The sequence below is a fragment of the Nansenia antarctica genome (assembly GCF_963989245.1).
Source record: "Nansenia antarctica genome assembly, chromosome: 4".
NCBI lineage: Eukaryota > Metazoa > Chordata > Actinopteri > Argentiniformes > Microstomatidae > Nansenia > Nansenia antarctica.
In genome coordinates, this window is record NC_137689.1 from 16,665,993 (window position 1) to 16,687,669 (window position 21,677).

The 21,677-nt window shown below is 42.8% G+C and overlaps 2 protein-coding genes across 2 annotated transcripts; one reads left to right on the top strand and one right to left on the bottom strand.

The window, feature by feature from the left end:
* Window positions 1-2,623: 2,623 nt before the first annotated feature.
* On the bottom strand, window positions 2,624-5,727 carry LOC308155748 (uncharacterized protein; the record flags this gene model as incomplete). Its single annotated transcript, XM_080529122.1, has 6 exons — window positions 2,624-2,830; window positions 3,330-3,600; window positions 3,848-4,096; window positions 4,200-4,347; window positions 4,791-4,924; window positions 5,540-5,727. 6 exons carry the CDS (start codon window positions 5,725-5,727, stop codon window positions 2,624-2,626), a joined length of 1,197 nt encoding a protein of 398 aa, XP_080385248.1.
* Window positions 5,728-6,775: 1,048 nt separating this feature from the next.
* Window positions 6,776-21,030, top strand: ehd1b (EH-domain containing 1b). Its single transcript, XM_080529795.1, has 5 exons — window positions 6,776-7,502; window positions 11,468-11,565; window positions 17,895-18,307; window positions 18,529-18,693; window positions 19,102-21,030. The coding sequence occupies exons 1-5, from the start codon at window positions 7,102-7,104 to the stop codon at window positions 19,621-19,623; spliced, it is 1,599 nt and encodes a 532-aa protein (XP_080385921.1). The 5' UTR covers window positions 6,776-7,101; the 3' UTR covers window positions 19,624-21,030.
* The last annotated feature ends 647 nt before the right edge of the window (window positions 21,031-21,677 follow it).

Sequence of the window (21,677 nt, forward strand, 5' to 3'; positions counted from 1 at the left end):
ATGGCAGCTTGCCCTGATGTCCCCTCATGTATGCTGTCCAAATGCGCTCACATGCACAACGATGTTTACTGCTTGAAGGATTAACGAGGGGGCACAGAAACCACAGTACTTTTCTGACCAAGTAGTGTGTATAAAGTAACTATCTGACCAGACAGGCCATTTCAGGACATCTCTTACCTCCTAGACCTAGGACAAATCTACTGTAATTCACAGAGCCATAACAGGATGGAACTCTTAACCATGTTCGCAAGGACAAACAGACTGAAGCTCAGCTTCTACCCCAGGGCCATTCAGGCCCTGAACACAGCAAAGACCTAGGTTCTAGGCCCTGGACAATCTAGACATTTGATGGCAGCTACTAGATTGAAATCAAGTGCAATACTGAAACACAACTGTGAACATTTCAAACCTGCAAACTGCGACACTTTAAATGAATGTGCAATAACACTATGTGCAATATGACAACCCTCGGGTACATAAGGTTCAGAGATAGGAAATGTTAGAATAGGTATAGCATAGAGTACAGCACAGTGTTTATTTGTATAGTATAGTATAGTGGACAGTGTACATAGCCTTTATTTATGTAAACCAGCTCTTTTCCCTTCTTGTTTTTAGTTTTCTTTCCTAGCACCAGGGGAGCCCCCCCTCCCAAATGTCGTTATTTGGTACTATATCAATGACAATAAAGACCATTCATTCATTCATTAACCCAAGCATGTTAGTAAAACTAATTCTAGATGCACTTTCAAGAAAACAATAAAAGAGCACTTGATACAATTAACTCTGAATGAACAGTAGATTATTTATCTCGTTTGCTGATCTGTTGTATTTCATTATTTTATTTTTATTAAAATGTATACATGTATTTATTCTTATTAATTTATTGTTATTATGATGTATGTTTACAATTTTTTACAAAAAATTAAATAAAATTCTCTGTTGCAGTCCTTTGTCTTCAAGTGCTCCTTTGTTCCACACGACTATCTATACTTTAGATCAGGCCTATTCAAATAGCCGCCCGTGGACAGGTGTAGGTGTGATAGAGTTGATATGGAGGGTTAGGGTCTGATAGTGTTGATATGGAGGTCTGATAGAGTTGATATGATTGATTGATTGATTGTACTTTATTGTCCCCGAGGGGAAATTTGTCTTGGGCATGGTACTTTCATGCTTCAAGTGCAACAGTGACGATACATACAACATACAGTAGACAAAGTAAACAACAGGACAGCAACAAACATTGAGTGACATTGGCAGCAGTTTCCACCTGGACATGGCATCATTTGGTATAAATATATATTGCACATAACCCTTCAAGTGGTGTTTTCGAATATTGCACATGGCCCTTCAAGTGGTGTCTAAGATAAAGTGCAGGTGCTGGTGATCATGTCCTAATCATCGTTTCTGCTTGAGAGAATTGATTAGTTTAATGGAGAATGGGACAAATGATAGTTTTAAGAGCTTATAGTTACATCTTGGCATGCGAAGCCTTCTACCTAGGGGGAGAACTTCGTATTCTGTGGAGAGCGGATGTTGGGGGTCTGCGATTATCTTGTTAGCCTTGTCCAGGACAGCTTTTTCATATAGTTTATTTAGGATCGCATAGTCTCTTTCACCTACAATTTTCATGGCTGTTTTGTGAATGCTGACTAGTCTGTTTTTTTGTTGTACAGTTAAGTTGCCAAACCACACAATTATTCCATATCTGATTACACTTTCAACAATGGACTGATAGAAAATTCTCATGATCTGCTTTCTCACCCCATAAAGTCTGAGTCGCCTCAGGTGATAAAGCCTCTGCTGTAGTTTGTTACATAAGCTGTCTAAGTGTGTATTCCAGCAGAGATGGTTGACTAATTGAATACCTAAGTACTTATAAGAGGGCACCTGGATGATTGTTTGGTCTTTAACGACCACAGGCTCATGGTCAGTTACCTGCCTTGGGTCTAACACAACCTCCTGAGTTTTGGTGGGGTTTAAGATGAGATGGTTGCTGTCGCACCATTTGGAGGTCTGATATGGAGGTCTGATAGAGTTGATATGGAGGGTTAGGGTCTGATAGTGTTGATATGGAGGTCTGATTGAGTTGATATGGAGGGTTACTGTGGGGAACATGGCGCGTTCCGACCTGCAGGGGGAGCCACAGGACGGTTGGTGAAGGGATGGGGGCGCAATTGGCACCGGCTGATCACCAACCGTCCTGTGGCTCCCCCTGCAGGTCGGAACGCGCCATGTTCCCCACAGTTACGGTCTGATAGAGTTGATATGGAGGTCAGATCCTGGTGGACGTAACAGTTAGTCACTGGGTCAGATAGCTATAGCTAACATTATTACCTAGCAAGGTATTACCTAAGCTAATTAGCCAGCTTATCATTATGGAGGCTTTATGGTTGTTGTAACTATTATTCTTTTAATGATACAAAAAAGTCTTGAATCAGAAACAGAATTTATTTTAATAACATGCTGTGCAAACACAAGTAAACAAGTAATGATAAGTAATAACGTTTTGCCAGTCGTAGCATTGAACAAGCACGGTGCCATTCTCCAGGCCTACAAGCTGGGGGATGTTGCCGTGTTTCACTGGAGAGCTGTCCCTCACGACTCTAGCAATGTCATCCAAAGTCTAGCTCAACAGGGTAGTCAAGACTTCCAGTGTTTGCAAATACAAGTGCACCCCATAATCTTTCACTGTGTTATCAGGATGAGGGAGCTGGTCTAGCTCTGCCTGAGAAAGTTGCCGTGACAGTTGAATCTCAGGCACTTGAATTCCAGCAGCGTCTTCTCCAGGGTCACTGGGTCCAATCCAGTCAATGCCGTAGTTAATGTCCACCTAAACATCAGGTTAAACAGAATGGATAGGGTTATTGGTTTTGAGAGGTATCTGTATGACAGATGACGTCACAATCTCATGCTACAACCGGACACACACAGACGGACACATGTCATGTATAGAAGTGGCTGCACCACTTAAAAAGACGGTTACATTTTTAACAGCAATGTAATATGAGAATGTCAGCCTATTTCAGCATGAGTTGAAGGATCTTCCATTAGTGATCTACTGTTTCCAATAAACTCCAATGACAACAACTGTCTATTTTGGTATGATTTTAAAGGTATATAAAAACAGTGTATCCGCTCACTGTTTCTGTTGCTTGTTGGTTGTTATTTTATGTTGTATGTTGTATGTTTTTATAGTATAAATAAATAATAACAACATCTTTTTTTAATTAAGTGCTGCTTTTCTTGGCCAGGGCTCATTTGAAAAAGAGGCTACTGTCTCGATATGACTACCCTGGTTAAATAAAGGATTAATAAAAAAGTATAGAAACCTGCTGTAGATCTGGAGCGCCTGGGCTGTTTCGGAACCTGTGCCATAGCTGCATGGGTGACTGATTTCGGGCAGTGCGGATTCCATGGTGGTTCCACCCCTGGACAAAGAAGTCCAGGTGCATCTGAATCCTGGGCAGGAACACCCATTGAAGAGCAAAGAGGTGTGTCTCATCGTCTGGACACAAGAGTCCTTCACACTCCAAGTGCCAAAAGAGTGAGTGGAAGAGCTCTGTCACACCGATGAAGACATCCCTCCAGAGTCTCTCTATTCTGTTGGGGGATAAAATATACACCATATGTATGGTGTAAACCACAAAGAGGGATGCATATATCAAAATATACTGCATGGGTAGGCTGCTCATTAACCCTACCCATGAAATATATACAAACGCCTCAGAGTGCTTCATACCATGGTCACCATTACAATAATATGGGTAATAGGTGTTGAACAATTGTAATTGGTGTAAGGTGTTACAGAGTATTGTTACAGAAATATGACTACTTGTGAAAGAAATACCTCTGGTTATGCACACTTCTCCCAGCAATGTGGGAGTGTCTGTCGATACCTCTGTTGGCCACCATGTAGCTTGCTACATCCCAGTTCTCGCCCCCTTTATCGCTGCGAACCCTGGATGGCAAGCCGTGTGCATGGACAGCCTCAAGAAAATGGGAACAGACTGTCTCGGCACGGTTGTTGTTGGATGCTTTCAGAAACACAACCATTCTGCTGAAACCATCTATCCCTCCATGGATAATGATGCGCCACCTTCAGAAAACATAAGAAATGAGACACATTTATGATGAATATGATTTTGTTTTTCTCAATTACTTGTTATTCATCACTTCTGACCAATATTATCTATGGATACCTGATAAGCTTATGATTCCCATCAATGTGCCACAAGCAGTTTGGTGCGGGGACACTGTACACCCTTCTTCTTATTGTGTTCAGACGTAATGTACGCTCCAATACTCCCTCTGGGTCAATGCGTCTCATTGCTTGTTGGACTCGGAGACCTATGATCATAATATCCAATAACAGTGATCATTAATACAATTTAAAAGGACAATATGGTTACAAAATACATCACATAACCTTGTTTTGTGGGATTTGGAGCTTTGTATACTGTTCTGCACTAACAACACAAGCTACTTTCCAAATCCCCCTCCCTCAATACACTGTATACAGTCATGCTTGAAAGTCGTCATCAGACTATGGGACTCATATGAAGATCAAATAAAAGCATAAAATGTGTGGAAATTCCAACAGGGTTCACAAGCGTTCAAGCATGATATACGGATCCTGCTGTGGACTCATTTTCACCATCGACCTTTTTCAATGATTGTCCATTGGATGTAAACATGATTTAAACTTTCTTGATGGCAAATGTATTCATGTGATAAAACCTTTGGTGCCAAGATAGCTGTAGGTTTGCCAAACTCTGAATCAGACTACATACTCTGAACCCTGATGCCTCTCCCTTGAAGATGTCCTCGCACCATCTTGTACCCACAGTTGGGAAACATATGCTGGATATCAGAAATAATGGTGTCCAGGTGCTCATCTTCCACATCAGAATAGAAATCTGATACCCTATTGTGAAAAAAAGATATATTGTAATATTTATGACATACTTATATGACGTTACATACAGTTTACAGTGATGTCTGTGTGTGTCCGTTCGTAGGATTGATTGGACAAGAGGCATTCCATGACTGCTGATCAGATTTCCAGAGCGAATTTACGAACGCAGCCGAGTACCCAAGTACCCACTCGATATAATAAACAGCAGTTTAACGATCACAAAATACTCATACTTTGTGGATACGTTCGTTTGGGGCTGTGTGATCATCTAATTATGTGTAGTTATGTGTTTCTAGCATGTCGGGGAAAAACAGATACGACATCTAGAGTCTGGATGGAACGATTATATTTCAAAACAAACTTTAACTCCCCGAGGGCTCCGACTACTGCCAAGTCTATCTGGGTTTATTTGCAAGGACCTTCGCCTGTAGGCCTACAGTGTTATGGAAAACGAAGGTTTCTGCCGAATGCTGCAACACTGGAACCACGATATTACATACCAGTTAACACAGATATCTGCAAAATCATGCAATGCCTACCAAATACTGACATGTCAATCCGGACGGTAATATAATTATCAGAGTTTGGTTTTAGTTTTAGTATTCAGTTCAATGTGTGACTGACCTCATGTCGTTTTGCTCCATTCTTCTTCTGATCGTCCTCAGCGAAACATTGAGTATACCGGCAACATCTGTCGCTGATATGCCCAAGCTGACGTAGAACTCAATTAAACTGAACGGGACGTCCAATTTTGGACGGCCCGGTCGGCCAGTGGTGATGATCCCAGTCTCGGGTGCTGTTGCGTTTGGCATCGTTAATGTCAACAAATGTTCCTGTTGAATGGTCATCAAGGCGGTTACCGTTACTTGAGGAAATTCTACACCCATAGCAGCAGAGATTTGCCCCATTCTATCCAACAGCCACTCTACGCGGTAGAACACAAAATCGTTAGACACTGTGTTTTGCTCCGTCTGAAGTTGGAGGCCACGGATTTCTCGTCGTACAATCTCAAATGCGTCCATGTTGTTAACCTTATGATATGATAAATGCTAGGCTAATACTATAAGGCTATTATAAGGAAAAGGCTCGTGGAAAGGCTGGAGACACACAACAGGCAACACGTGCAGCAATTGATGAAAGGGCAAACTCCAGATGTCACCGTTTTTATACTCTCTTGAAGCTCCCATAGCGAATCACAGCGCCACTTATGGCCGGAAAGGGCAGAACCTATGGCTGGAACCGGAAGGTTGTATTCCATTCCGATGTAGGTGCCATAATACCTACATCGGAATGGAATACAATGCAAATTAGATCGGATTTACATAGGATATCGAAAAGCAATGCAAATGAGTAACCGGATATCGAAAAGCAATGCAAATGAGTACCCAGAACCTATGGGCGGATACTAATTTGCATATGGGCGGATACTAATTTGCATTGTATTTGCAAGTGCCTATTTGCAAGTGCCATAATACCTACAGCGCTCAAATGTAATACACATGCAGAATGGAATACACTCGTGACCAAATACAATACACATGCTAGAATGGAATACGCTGCGCTCAAATGTAATACACATTGCTTTTATTTTGGCACAAACATTCCGTATTTTTGCATTGTATTTGGTGTTACACGTGTATTCCATTCCGATGTGTGTATTGCATTCCGATGTTTGTATTGTATTTAAATCAGGCATGATACACCCTCCATAGGACTGGAGAGGCGCTCAGGAGAAGAGGGGTCGCGAGGTCTTCTATGACAAGGCAGGGAGGGCTTCATTCCACGGCGCTTGCCAAGCAACCAGAACCACTACGAGGCATTTTACACTAGCGACAGTCGTTTCACTCACAGGACGGGGATAGCTAGACAGCTCCATTCATGTATTACAAACGTAGTTAGTACGCTGGATAGGTTCAGGTGAAGACAGCTGAGGTCTGACTGAAGGTTCACAGGTCTGACTGGGTTGTTGTTGAACCTTTGACAAACCGTTATCATTTTTCAGTCAGTCTGAGGAGGGCGACACTTTCAGCTAGCTTTAGGCTAAGGGTTAGTTAGCAGGCTGGCTAATAGAGACTCATTCAAACTCGTTACAGCGACACAGCCACAGAGTCAACGACATATTAAGTGACAGTTGACAACTTGGGTTCCATTCTACGCGTACGATATATTTTTTAAAATCAGGCACCATGTTCAGCTGGGCCAGCAAAGATGGAAAGAAAAACGACCCAGAACTATGTCAAACGGTGTCGGACGGGTTGAAGCGACTTTACAGAAACAAACTCTTTCCCTTGGAAGACGCCTACCGCTTCCACGATTTCCATTCACCGGCTTTAGAAGATGCCGATTTTGACAACAAGCCCATGGTGCTCTTAGTGGGCCAATACTCGACTGGTAAAACCACATTCATCCGGCATCTGATGGAGCAGGACTTCCCCGGTATGCGGATTGGGCCCGAGCCGACCACCGACTCCTTCATAGCGGTCATGCACGGTGAGCAGGACGGGCTGATCCCGGGCAACGCTCTGGTGGTTGACCCCAAGAAACCCTTCAGGAAACTCAACGCGTTCGGCAATGCCTTTCTAAACAGGTGAGAGTCCCTTTAAATGACCGTAGCTTGCTGTGTTTGAGCTCTTCTGAAACATGTATGTATTAACCCCATTGGTCTACTGGTTGACCCATACTAGGTTGAGCCCAACATTGGAGACTTTACTAGCTAGCAGTAGTAACCTCTAGACTAGAGCTAGCAGCAATGTCTTTCAAGAGGATGACTGCTACTATGATCTTGGTTGTCATCGAAAAACATAATTTCTTAAGTAATCTAAATGAATAACTTCTACTTATTATTATTATTATTATTATTATTATTATCTCGAAAGCAATGCCTGCAGCTCCTCATTTAAATTATAGTTTAGTTTATTTGTTCAACATTGTTTTATTGTCCTGGATGTTTACTACTCTGAAAGTATGAGAAGGTGGCGGGGAGTGGCCAGTTTTGGTGTTGAACTTCGAAAAGCTTTGGTCCTCTTGAGGAGTGAGAGAAATACCAAAATACACATTTATTTTCCTTTCCTATATTCATATTAATCCAACTGTAGCCTAAATCACCATAACTGATTGACAAGTCAAGAGGGTCTCAAATAGGAAGAGAGATAGCAGTTGAATTAAATTATTTATGTAATATCAGACTGAAAAGGGGTGTGGCGATCAATGCTCAGACTGTCAAGTTGCAGAATATAAAAAGTACCTCCCTTTTTACAGATCACAAATAACAGATCACTTTTTCAAATTGGTTTGGTGGTTACATTTAGATTTGTATACATAGGCAACTTTGATTGCAGATTGTCTCCTTTATGGAAACTTTCCATCGAAACCAAGGAACAAGGCATCTTCGGGTTCAATCAATTATTAACTGACATTACTTTGCATATCAGTTGCATAGCATTGATTTGCAATAGAGAAGTTTTACATTTTGAGGCCTTACTTAACTTTGACAGATTTAGCCTATTTCATGTCATACCTTTACACGTATAGCCTAGTCAGGGATATTGATCCTTGGTTCACTCAAACTATTCTCAGTCATGACCATTGGACTATCACACTGAACGATTTGACCATTGCAAGAGCATTGCAATAGTCTACAGTTAATGGCAATGTAATTTGTTGTATCTCCCATGTATTAGCCTACATTCCAGCCTACCCTATTGCTGTGAGATAGGCTCTTGCTGTAGGCCTATATCCGTTCTGGCTCGTGTTCTGACTGGCACACAAGGCTACTTATTTGCTAGTGATTTAGCCTATCTCCTGTTTCTGTAGTGTGAGGCAGTTTGACAACCCCCTGGCCAGGATGCTAGTCTGTCACAGGGCCTACACCACTACTGAGCAGTTTTATGGTAACCTCTCAGGAATTTATTTCCCTGCCCTTTGAACCTGCCAAACTAGTTACATATTATTGTGAGTGATTCGGTTTATGTTGAACACCACAGTGGACATAGGAAATAGGCATTAGTAAAGGGTGTGGAAATAGGAATTAGTAAAGGTTGTGGAAATAGGAATTAGTAAAGGGTGTTAAGGATATCCATGTCCAAAAAAAGTGTAGCCTAATTTAGGTTTGACACGTTTGACACGTCTTGTATTTTTGTGTTCCAAATGGTCGTAGACTCTCCTGGAGACACTATGGCACACTATGATTTGCACACGTATTTCCAAATGTTCAATCAGTTGTGCACCTTCCTTGGGTGTGACACAAGCTGACACTATTCCATCTTTTAAAGGGGTCATCTTGACAGCCACACAGGAAATGGGGTCCTCAGTATTGAATGTCATTCCTGACTTAAGTAAAGGAGCGGGCGGGGGTGGGGTTGTTAAAAGAGGGAGTCGACATAGGCAGGAGTCATCCATGGGAAGCACTGATGGAAGCTGAGAATAGTGGTGCTGTAATGTTACTGTTTAATTACAGAACAGAGTAGAGTTATTCAATGGAGATACAGAGATCAGTTCCATTTTTATTTAACCTTATTTTTTTAGCAGGGAGTCCCATTTGCCCTCCTAGAACAGACAGTGCAGGAGCTGAGCTGAGCCTTCAGTTTATGATTTCCCTACTGTCTTTTAGGCAGGGCTGGTCTCTCCTCCTAGCCCTATGGCCCCCTTAACCCTAACATTGACACCTGATTACAACTGTGTGTTAGTGCAGTCTAGGGTCAACTGTCAAGTTGTCCAGATGGATTCATATTGTGGATGCATTCATACCCAATCATTGTCAAATGTCGGCTGTCAAGATTTGTTTGGCACAGGAAATATTAGGCTATACCTTCCCCCTTGTTGTTATGACAATAACAGATCTCTCTGTCTACAACACCCAGAACGGTTAAATGGTAAAAGCATGTAGGCTATATGCTGTTTTTTACTGAGCCCAAGACCGATTCACTCACTGGTTAACCAATGGCATTTTTTGCGTTGTTGTGGTCGGTCAACTGGTCAGGATTTAGCCAGGAAAGGCCTGAGTCAGGTCTTTACTCCAGCTTTGCCTTGGCAGAAATATCTCAGGGACTGACTCAGCAGTTTCTCTATTTCTCTTGCAAACAGCACACTCAAAAATGGTCCCCAGCTGAAATTCTGACCCACACAACGTGTTTCCTTTTCACTCTTGGCAATGCACTCTGTCATCCATGACCTTTCCGTCACATCCAGCCGCGCTCTGCATCTGATCCGACCCCCAGCCCCCCTGACGTTACCCTCCAGAGATGCACGGTGCTGTCAGGGTGGTGTGTGTATGCTGGTGTACGTCCGTGTCTCCCTGAGCGGTCTCTCTGTTTGAGTTTACAGCTCTGTACTGTACTGAGAGACACAGAACACATGTTGGTTGGCAAACAGGCTCGCCAAGGGAACGTCAGGAATTCAGGATGAGAGTTTGTGGAAATAAGGGAGGGAATTAGGAGAGACTGGTACGCAGATTCATGACCAATATGGACAGAAGGGAAATGGAGGAACACTTCCAGGGTGTGGATTGGGGAATAGGGTTGGCTGAGTGCTTTGTGGAGGGTTGAAATTGAGGGGTGATCTTGTTTTGTTTCAAGTTTATTCTTCCATCCAGTTATATAAGTATAAGAGAGTAAAGTTCTTAGACTTCAGTTCCTCGACATTGCAGCAATAGGAGAAATAAAGTAGGTATAAAAAGACAAATAAGACAAAGATGACAGCAACTGGCATTTAAGAATTGGGGAATTATACCTGTGAGCGACGCAGAGTGGTATCGTCGTGAGTAACGCCGACATATATACAGTACACATACAGATAAGCTGAGAGAATCAGATCATGGAAAAGGTGAGGTAAAGGGTTGCAGAGAGAAGAGCTCTGCCAAAAAGAAGGGAATTCCTTCCCCTCAGTCATGGGGAAGAGAAACGAGAGAAAAACAACTTCAGCAGAGGAAAGAGATCTACAGTATTTTCCCCCCCAGTATGCTCTGCTTTTTGCCACTCCCCTTGCTTAAAGTCATTTGTATCTTAGAAAAACAGAGAGTGGTGAGATCATCCAGGCTAACAGTTACTGAAGGCCCTGCATAGAGTCTCGATTACATGTTAATCGCATGAGAGCAGACAGATGTTTGTGTCCAAACTCTTGCTGGTGTAGAACCTTTAGCCTAGAAGTTGTTCAGTTGAAGCCTAATTCAAAGGGGTTGTATAGTATAGGCCTACATAGTGGACAAAGAGTGGGGGCGTCTGTTCATTGTATTGAGTGTAGCATATGGTTTTGTGCTTCAATCTGGAGGGTCTCCAAAAACAATAAAGTCACTCTATTTTTAGAGGGGCAGGACAGAACATAGGCCTACACTGCTTCTCATCTATTGTCTTAGAATAGATGATCATCAAAGCTCAGTTGTTATTATTAGTCGTTTGTGGTATGTCTGTATTCTGACTTTCAATGAATAGACATAATTTTGAAGTATGATGACATATGATTCAATTTGGTTGCGAGTCGTTGCTATGACTTTCTTTGATTACAGAGGTTGTTGTCATTTATAGATGCTCACTCTGTCGCTTTCTTTCTTTGACACAGGTTTGTGTGTGCCCAGATGCCCAATGCTGTTTTGGAGAGCATCAGTATCATTGACACCCCAGGAATTCTCTCTGGAGAGAAACAGAGGATCAGCAGAGGTAACCACTCTTTTCATTCCCTCTCTAGACTCCGCCGTCTTCCAGCATCCCTTTCATCGACTCTTCTTCCCCAACACAATGACATTACTTCTGCCCTAACCCTAGCACCAGCCTTAACTTCTACCCCTAACTCCAGCCCTAGCCCTAAATCGAGACCTAGCCATAACCCTAACCCTAATCTTGCTATTTTCTCTTTATGGTCAGTCTGTCCAATTAAGACCATGTAACATGGTCAAATAATTTGAACACGTGTCCCTGAATGCAGATTCATGCTGGAGATATTTTAGAAACACCCTTAGTGAGGATTGTAATTGAATCAGACACATTACCAGAGCATTACAAGGCATGTATTTTTAGCCGTCCTGTTTACGTTACTGCATAACAACCTACTCTCCGATTTATATACCAAATTCCTTTGTGTGTTCTGCGTCAAGGTACAGCCACCTCATTTACATGTTCTTGTCCAACCTTTAGGCTATGTTGTTTTACTACGTAGCTGCAACATAGGGTAATTGTATTGTGTGAAGATGTTGTATTTTTCTATGATAGGAAAACAATATTTTAGTTTGAGGTGTTGGCTGTCAAGCTGTGGTACTTTCCTGTCGTGTGTCTGTGTGTGTCTGTGTGTGTGTCTGTGTGTGTCTACAAGGGAAGAGGGGATGTCAGGGCCTTCCCACACCCTTGCCCCCCTCATGTTCTCCACAGTGACGGGGGACTAGGTGTGAGTGGCATCCCACTCTGAGATGAATACTGACAAAGAGGAAGGCCGCCAGGGGCCAGGAAACAGTTGCTGCTGTGGGGAGGAGGGGGCTCAGAGAGGCACAGGACAGGGGTGGGGGACAGAGGATTTGGGCTGAAACGCTTCTGTGGCTCCTGTGCAGGATAAGTAACAATGAGACTGGTGAACAGAGTTGTTAGTTCACTCTGTGCCTGAGGCCTTACAGTATCCAAAGTATACTTAGAATTCTAGGTTTTACCTGTTTTACCAATAGATGTGTTTACACAACAATTAGCAATGCAAAGCTAATGAGACTTTTGGCACGTTATAGGGGACAATATTTGAAATGCCTTAGGAGGTGAAACTTACTCTTTGTCCTTGAACGTGTGTGTGGGTGTGTGTGGTACAACATTAACTGCAGTGCATGAGTGGCTATAAAGATGAGTCACAGCAAGCTGAACAAAGAATACTAGGTGATTTCATACCCAAGTATTTTGTCCCAGTGGAATCCCCCGGGGTTACAGGCACATCTTCAACCCTGAATGAGCTCTACCCTGATGTGTTAACATTTAACTTGTCACCCTGGTGCAAGCATTTCGTTTTTTGGTTCATTCTGGGCCTTCGAAGTGTTGAGTCAACTCAGTCCAATGCTTAAGTGTGAACATACCAGCCTGGTCGTCACAGGGTCACCTACAGTGACGATAGTGTGAAGCTGGTTTTGAGGGGAAAGCACAATCATGGACAAGAGGGATGAGATTGTAGGGACTTATGGAGGAGGTAGAAGGGGAGAGAAGGACTGAGCTTTTATAAAGTTGTCTGCTCTGACTCCCTCACAACCTTGGTGGTGTAAAATTGATTGTTAATACCGGTATGTTAGTAGGCCTAGAACTTTTTGATGTTTGAGTGCTAAAGGCAGAAGGTCAAATGAGAGGCTTTGAGGTCCAATGAAATTGATGAGAGCGGAAACATGGTACTTAGCTTAGCACTTAGCTGTTGGGGTGGGGCATTACAACTCATGCACTTACTGGAGAGAATATTGAATACTACATACCCAACCACTGTCGGCCATACCAAAACACATGCTGACGTGGACCACAGTGAACACTAATTGGACAGGCCTGAATAGATTTGAATATAGGCCTCGATATTGAACATGACATTGATGCAATTGCATTGCAATTTATCAGGTGTTGACTACACTTCACTGGGACTACAGTTTTAGTGCACTCAGTGTTATTATTCATTATTTTCTCTGACACGGGTAATACGCTTTTTGTGCAAGGCAGGGCCAGAAGGGAAAGCCCTGCTTAGGCAATGATGGAAAATATTAGGTGGTCGGTTGTAGTTTCCCCAAGCTTGGCTCTTATCTCTCTATAGCATGCACACACACACACACACACACACACACACACACACACACACACACACACGCAGGAAACCCTCCCTAGAGTAAATGGGGGTCACTGCAGTACGCTTCTCCATTGTCCCTGTAACCTAGGAGTGGCACATGTCCACACTGAACGCTGTCAGTCTTTCCACCTCACACATTTTCTCACCAACCTCTGAACTCCCCTTCCTCCTTTCCCTCCATTTGCTTTCGTTAATTGCTTAATCTAATAGGGTCTGTGAATGCAATGTCTTTGTTGGCCTTTGCAGTGTGCTGTCTGCCCAAGAAATGTGATACTTGTCTCCATTCGTCCTGGCTCAGACCTGGCAAGGGCAGTTAATAATTTCCTGAAGTCTTCTGACTATATCTGTCACCTCCCATAGCTTTACAATTCTGTTAATCATAAAACATGTTTGAGGAGATATATGGAAAAATAATATTCAGCTGTCTAGATCTACATGACATGATGACCTTGGTGCCTGTCTGCATGATGACCTTGGTGCCTGTCTGCAAATCTAGAACGTTATTGTGTTATTGTCTTTAGTGTTGTTCAAGAAGAAATATGATGTTCTTGCCCATAACACACAGTTAAGTGTGTTGGGTTAGATATTCATTTCTCCTTACGAGGAAACTGCTGTTCTGCCCTGTCAGGGTGAGTAAGACAACAGTCTGTCACTTGGTCTGTGAAGGAAAGACAGACAATATCTTTATCACTCTAGCATGACGTGCAAGGGTCATTTGGAGAGACGGTTCATTATTTACTATACAGATTCTTATTTACTCTACACATTGTAGCCACAGTGAGTCTACGCTTCTGTCTGAGTGTCAGGTGTCAGTGATGTTCTCTCTGACTCAGACGATTCTTGGCAAATTAAACCTAGTAATAAAGGGGTTGCTGTTTCTGCAAGCGAGCTGGAAAATATTTGAACACATGTGGTTAACTGGTGACAGATGGCTTATGCAACGTGGCTCCTTAACCTTAAAGGAGAAGAAGTTTCGTCTTGACGCCACTTCAGGCCTGTTTATGTTTCGGAGCCGTTTAAAGTTCAATTTAGTTGATCAAACACACACAGACACGGACACTCGCACCCATGCATCAGTACAAATACAGTATGAATCGGTTAAACTGCGTCAACAAAGGATTCCCAAGATGTTCCTTCGCTTTAGGTAACCCATATGCCATATGTAACACACAGTCACATTAGCCATCAACCATTGTTCTGTGGAATTCATATTTCCATTCCTAACATTCATAGATCCTTCCTCTGTTCTGAGCCCTTCCAGTAACTGGGGAGGCTTTTCCATGTGTAATGAATGACCTTTCACCCTGACCCATTAGCCAAGGCGTTATAGCCTCTATAACTTGATTAAGTTATGGCAATTATGTGTCATACTGCCCAGGCTCCAGGTCCGTCAGCGAAGACATTCCTCACAACAATAATGATGTTTAGGACTGAAGGAGTTGCATTTGTGAGACTAGTACTACCAAGGAGGACTGTAGTAAATGAACTAGTTAGATAACTTTCATGGAACAAGGCCAGTGCGGTTCATGACTTTTGCCCCAGTCCACGTCAGAATTCCGGAAGGAGAACACGTAGTGGAAGAGGAGGAAGTTAGAGGGTCCAGGGGTGAGTTCAGTGTTGGACAGCATACTGGGCCCTCCTCTCTGTGCATGTGTATCTGCCTGCCTTGGTTTCATCGCCTGTGTTTTAAGCTCATCAATTTAACACAGTTGATGTCTCAGCCAAGTTGATGGTATGCACTGACAACGGCTCATGGTGGTGTACGTGGTTAGCTAGACTTTGTTTGTAGGAAACAAACCGGATTGTGCTGGATTTCTTCAAGTATAGGCATCCAGACACATACAAACAGGCCTGCTATCGGACAGCTGAGCATGTCTATTTCTGAGCCCTCCGCGACAGGTTTCACATTTCTAATCTATGCTTCATAGGAGTTTGAGTATGTCACTGACTGACGTTATCCATAAGATCAGCGCATGTGCTACAGTATTCGTATCCATGGCAGGACACGTTTTTGTGAGGCCTGATTTATTGTGAGGCCTGACTTACAATGGTCAGACTGAGTGGTTAGAGGTGAGGTGAGGCTTGGCTTGGCTTTCTCAAAGTAATGGTATTTTGGGAATTGGAATGCTCTTCCTTCTCTTGTTGGCAGGCCATTTTCTCAGGTCACATTTTCAATGTTATTCCACCAGTGGTCATTTTAAGGTTGTTTTTTTAAGGTGTGGCAACAATTACACTTAGATTGAGAAGAGAAGAATTATCACTGTCGCTGTGCTTTTTGATCTCCTCAGAGTGGATTGGATATCTCTTTATTGTCTTTATTATCATTACCCAGTTAAAGCAAGAGAGAGATAAGAGCTGAGCTGTTCGTAGACTTTGCCGGGTCACACTGTTACTGGACAGGTCCAGAGATCACACTTCACGTTGACACAAAACTACCCACGTTGACACAAAACTACCCACGTTGACACAAAACAAACCTTCCTGTCTTTCATTAGGGCTCTCCCCATCACTGGGGTTTGATATCCTAATTAACAGCACAGTTCTATCAGACTACTGTTCAACTGAAACTCCCAGTGACATAACTGTCTATTCTCAGTCACTATTGATGAGTGAAGCGCCACTCCAGGGACAGGCAGACTAAAAAGAGGAGATGCTTTATGCACACCCGATGCCTGAGTGCTTGGCACTCAGCATTAAGGGTTGGATTGGGGGTAAGACCCTGCGACATACCAGCGTCATGTCCAGGGGGTGTACTTCAAACCGCCTCAGGCTATGAAACCATCGGTTCTCAAGGCTACTTACTTACTTTATGCACACAGGTGGCCACCATGATGGCTTGTCATTTTGTTTTCATAGGCTGTAGGCTAATATACAGTCATGTCATTGAATCTGAAACATCCAGCTGTTACATATAAAAGAACAGCTCTGCAGTGTTCTTGGTGTGTAGCTCTCTAGGCTGCATGTTGGTTGTGTGAGAGAGATAGTGAGATAAGGACAGATCTGGTTCTCTGCAAGCTGCTCAAATAGAATGCCGAGTCAGCCTTGTTCCCTCAGCACTTCCTAAACCCATTTAAAAAACTGTGGACGCTAATAGTTTTTGATAAGGAGAATGGCCAAAACTACGACTCAGTATTGCTCTCTTCTGAAGTTTTGCGTCTCCGCCTCTAGCACAGTGTGAAGATGTCACTTGTGCCCTGCTTGGCCCCAAGTACATCTTAGAATGAAAAGATAAATTGCTGTTCTAAGCAGGGATGAGAAAGAGGTCCCTTTGTGGGCCCACTGTCTCCGCTGCAAAATTTATGCTTTGAGGGCTCTTTCCTGTTTGTTATTCTGAGGAGGATGTGTCTGTGTGGAGGTAGGGAGTAGGCAGCCATCTCTGTTGGATGGAATGGACTTCATACAGAATTAGCAACTAACGCTATGATTGTCATGTCATGAATGGGCCAATTTAATACTTACAGTTTCTTTTTTATTAGGGCTTGATATCCTTTGTTGAACTCTTTACAAATTGTGCTCTTGTTAGAGAGAGAAAAACAGTCAAAGTATACATAATCTTTATTTTTTTAGACCATGAGATGAATATCTGACTCATGGCATTGATTTCTTATGAATTTTTGGGATGGATCACATACAATTAAATTGAATCCGCTCTAACCATGTGTATGCTCTTAGCCTGTGTTCTATAGGTAACGGGTAAACGCTAGTGTCCATAGCGTGTCACACTGAGAGGGGAGAGAGGAAAATGGAGGGTGTTATTTTGTTAAGGGTTTCCTGGCACAGGAAAAACACATTTTGTCTCTCTCATTGTGAAATGTACCTGTTTGTAGATCTGTAGCTGTGTGTGAGGGAGTTTGTCTTTGGCTGTGTGGAAGGACCGTGGAGACAGGATGAACTGGGCTGACACTGGCCTCAGAGCTGATTGATATGCACATGTAGAGAAACAAACACCCTCTTGACCTGAGGGTGGCACACACATTCTTAAACACACATATGTGGGTTTATATTGTAACGCCTTGTATAATAATAACTCATGTCATTCAAATAAAGACTCGCCTTGGTCAGGAATTTATGGTTAGCCACTATTTTCATTCCACTGATTTTAAATGTGGTCATCTGGGGAAATAGTTGAACGCATGCATGTACAGTAAGCAAGATTTAACACCCTTAACAGACCTAACCATAACTCTCTACACTTCTCCAGGTTATGACTTTGCTGCCGTTCTGGAGTGGTTTGCTGAGCGCGTCGACCGCATCATCCTGCTCTTCGACGCCCACAAACTGGACATCTCTGATGAGTTCTCTGAGGTGATCCGCGCCCTGAAGAACCATGAGGACAAGATGCGCGTGGTTCTGAACAAGGCTGACCAGATCGGCACGCAGCAGCTTATGAGGGTCTATGGCGCCCTCATGTGGTCCCTCGGAAAAATCGTCGGCACCCCAGAGGTGATCCGGGTGTACATCGGTTCCTTTTGGGCTCAGCCGCTCCTGATTCCAGATAACCGAAAGCTTTTTGAGGCAGAGGAAACTGACCTTTTTCGCGACATCCAGAGTTTGCCTCGGAATGCTGCCCTCAGGAAGCTCAATGACCTCATCAAGCGTGCTCGCCTCGCAAAGGTGAGACACTACACTTTGGAGCTGTTAACATTTATCCCCTGAAAGTAGCCTCCTTTCTCAGAAACCTACATTATAAAGTATCTAGTGTATTCGATTGATTGGGTACCAGATGGCATTCATTGAACCTTACAAAACAATATATAGTAGAATATAGTAGAATCACAATGTGCCACAATGGTCAATGGTCCAGATATGACATTCTTCCACTTGCCACCCTCCAGGTCCATGCTTACATCATCAGCTCTCTCAAGAAAGAAATGCCCAACATGTTTGGAAAGGATAATAAGAAGAAGGAGCTCATCGCCAACTTGGGAGAGATCTACCTGAAAATTGAGAAGGAGCACCAGATCTCACCTGGGGACTTCCCCAAACTAGCGAAGATGCAGGTACTGTACATAAAAATACATGTATTTGTTAAATGGAAGTAATTGTGTTGTAGAAGTAGCCACATTGGTAAAGTTGAATGTCACTCACTGGGTTTCACAGCATTGCAGCACTGACTTGCACCCACCACAATTATTGGAATATTTTCATAATTTCTCTTTCCCCATCATCAGTGGGAAAATTGTGTAGGTTAGGAGATTTATTTTAAAAGAAAATAGGCGTCCAGCTATATTAGTGACTTGTCACATGTTACTGTACCTGTATATTTTTATTAGCACACTCAGCAAACTTCCTGAAATAGCAATATTTACTATACAACTTGATCAGACAGCTTGTTGTCAAAGTAGTTGATTGCAGATGTCCTTCCTTAACTTTATATCCCCTGACCTCTACCCTTTGTCAACACACAGGATATCTTGGCAGGCCAGGACTTCACTAAGTTCCAGGCTATAAAGCCTAAGCTGCTGGAGGCAGTTGAGGACATGCTAGCCAACGATATTGCCAGACTCATGACCCTTGTCCGCCAAGAGGAGGCAGCCATGCCCAGCCAGTCTGTCCAGGGTGGTGCATTTGAAGGCACCATGAATGGGCCCTTCGGCCATGGCTATGGCGAGGGTGCAGGCGAGGGCATTGATGAGCTCGAGTGGGTAGTGGCACGGGACAAACCCACCTACGATGAGATCTTCTACACTCTCTCTCCTATCAATGGCAAGGTGTCTGGCGCCATGGCCAAGAAAGAGATGGTGAAGTCCAAGCTGCCCAACACGGTGCTGGGGAAGATCTGGAAGCTGGCTGATGTAGACAAGGACGGTTTCCTGGACGAGTACGAGTTTGCCCTCGCCAATCATCTGATCAAAGTGAAGCTTGAGGGGCACGAGTTGCCCACTGATCTGCCAGAACACCTCGTGCCCCCCTCCAAAAGAGGAGAGTAGAATTGTTAATCGCTCGTCAGTGGCAGGGTGCGTGGCTTGAAGTAAGAAAATAAAAGGTTTGGGGTGGGATCAGTTGAAAGGGAAAGGTTTTGCATTTTGAACTCTGTAAATGTGACAGGTGGTGGGTGTTTGAATGTGAACATGTTATGGTGAAGGGGTGGGGCAGGTGCTATGGGAACATGACATTATTTTCATGTTGGGGATGAAATTGATATGTTAGAATATATCTATATGACAAATAGCATAGTCAATTTAAAGATTTAAAGAGAAAAAATAGAGGGAAATAAAAACTAAATTAACTTATTCATCACCTGATTCCCTGATTTTCATTAAGACTTAATTTGCTTATCATTATCTTTATCGTTAGGTCTTATCACACTACATTAGATTTCCACATTATACCATTAATCTAACATGCTAAATAGAGAATCCAAATGAGTGCAGGGCCAGTTATGATTAAACACATGGTATTACCCTGATGGAATATGTTGTCATCACATCCCTTTTCAATATATATTTTTATATGAGGGATTTGATAGGTCACTCAACAAGGACGATGGTAAAGAAGTAAAGGGAGTTCAATGATAATTTCAGCTGGGAACATGTTTAAGTTAACCCTTATACCCTTTTAGTCTGTGATGTAGTACTTGGACTTGGACTTGAGGTTTGTCATGACTTGACATCAGTGACTCATCTCCTGACTGGGGATTGAATTCAGATTGGACCATTGGTGACTTTTGACTCGTCTTAGACTTAAAAGACTTCGCTACATCAGTGCCTTTTTGTTAAATAGAAATCTATACGAACTAACTTTATCATTTCTAATCAAAAGTAATTTGTTTGGTAATTTCTGCAATTTTACTGTGAAGTGCTCTTAGAGCCTGAGAACAAGATTTGCAGAGGCACAGGGACCCATGGCAGGGCAACTACATATGTACAGGACTGGATGAATTCTAACATAAAAAATATTCTACTGTATTTTCCCAGGATTCCAAATATCTTTGATTTGTTTTGTCAAACGGAACCTGACTTATCACATCTCAAACACTAAACATGCTTCCCTGAGTAGTAAGGTTCGTTGTGTTGTCACTCATACTGTCCAAAGTTATTTTACATATCTGACTGAATTGGCTCCTTTAACCCTTGCCATGTTATGGCAAAACTATGAAATACATGTGATTGACACGTCATTATGTGTCAATCAGTGAGGCATATGTGGCTGGAAGTTGAATCCCTGTAATTCATGGTATCACCACCAATAGATTTGGTCAGCCTTAACACCAAAGTTGCTTCATTATTGTAGCCTATAGAAGTGCCTCAATAGCTACAACTTTTACAACCCTCTTAAAATGTTCATATGTACATTTGTTTTTGGTCTATATTTTGAAATAAAATTGTATTATAAAACACATGTTTTTCCTTTGATATCATTTGCCTCATAATAATAAGCCATTGCTAAGCATTCCCTAGAAGAAGCGGGAGGGCAACATCTGTTGTAAAACAGATAAAACGAAACATGTAAAATGTTCAACTTTTTCTAGGGACTAGTCTCCCGAAATGCTTTTCACACTAGTAGCCTACCACATAACCTACACAGACCTAACCCTAACCCTACCACATAACCTACACAGACCTAACCCTAACCCTACCACATAACCTACACAGACCTAACCCTAACCCTACCACATAACCTACACACAGACCTAACCCTACCACATAACCTACACAGACCTAACCCTAACCCTACCACATAACCTACACAGACCTAACCCTAACCCTACCACATAACCTACACACAGACCTAACCCTACCACATAACCTACACACAGACCTAACCCTACCACATAACCTACACACAGACCTAACCCTAACCCTACCACATAACCTACACAGACCTAACCCTAACCCTACCACATAACCTACACACAGACCTAACCCTACCACATAACCTACACACAGACCTAACCCTAACCCTACCACATAACCTACACAGACCTAACCCTAACCCTAGAGATGGAGGTTATACGTCACACCTAAAGGGCAGTGCTAGGTCT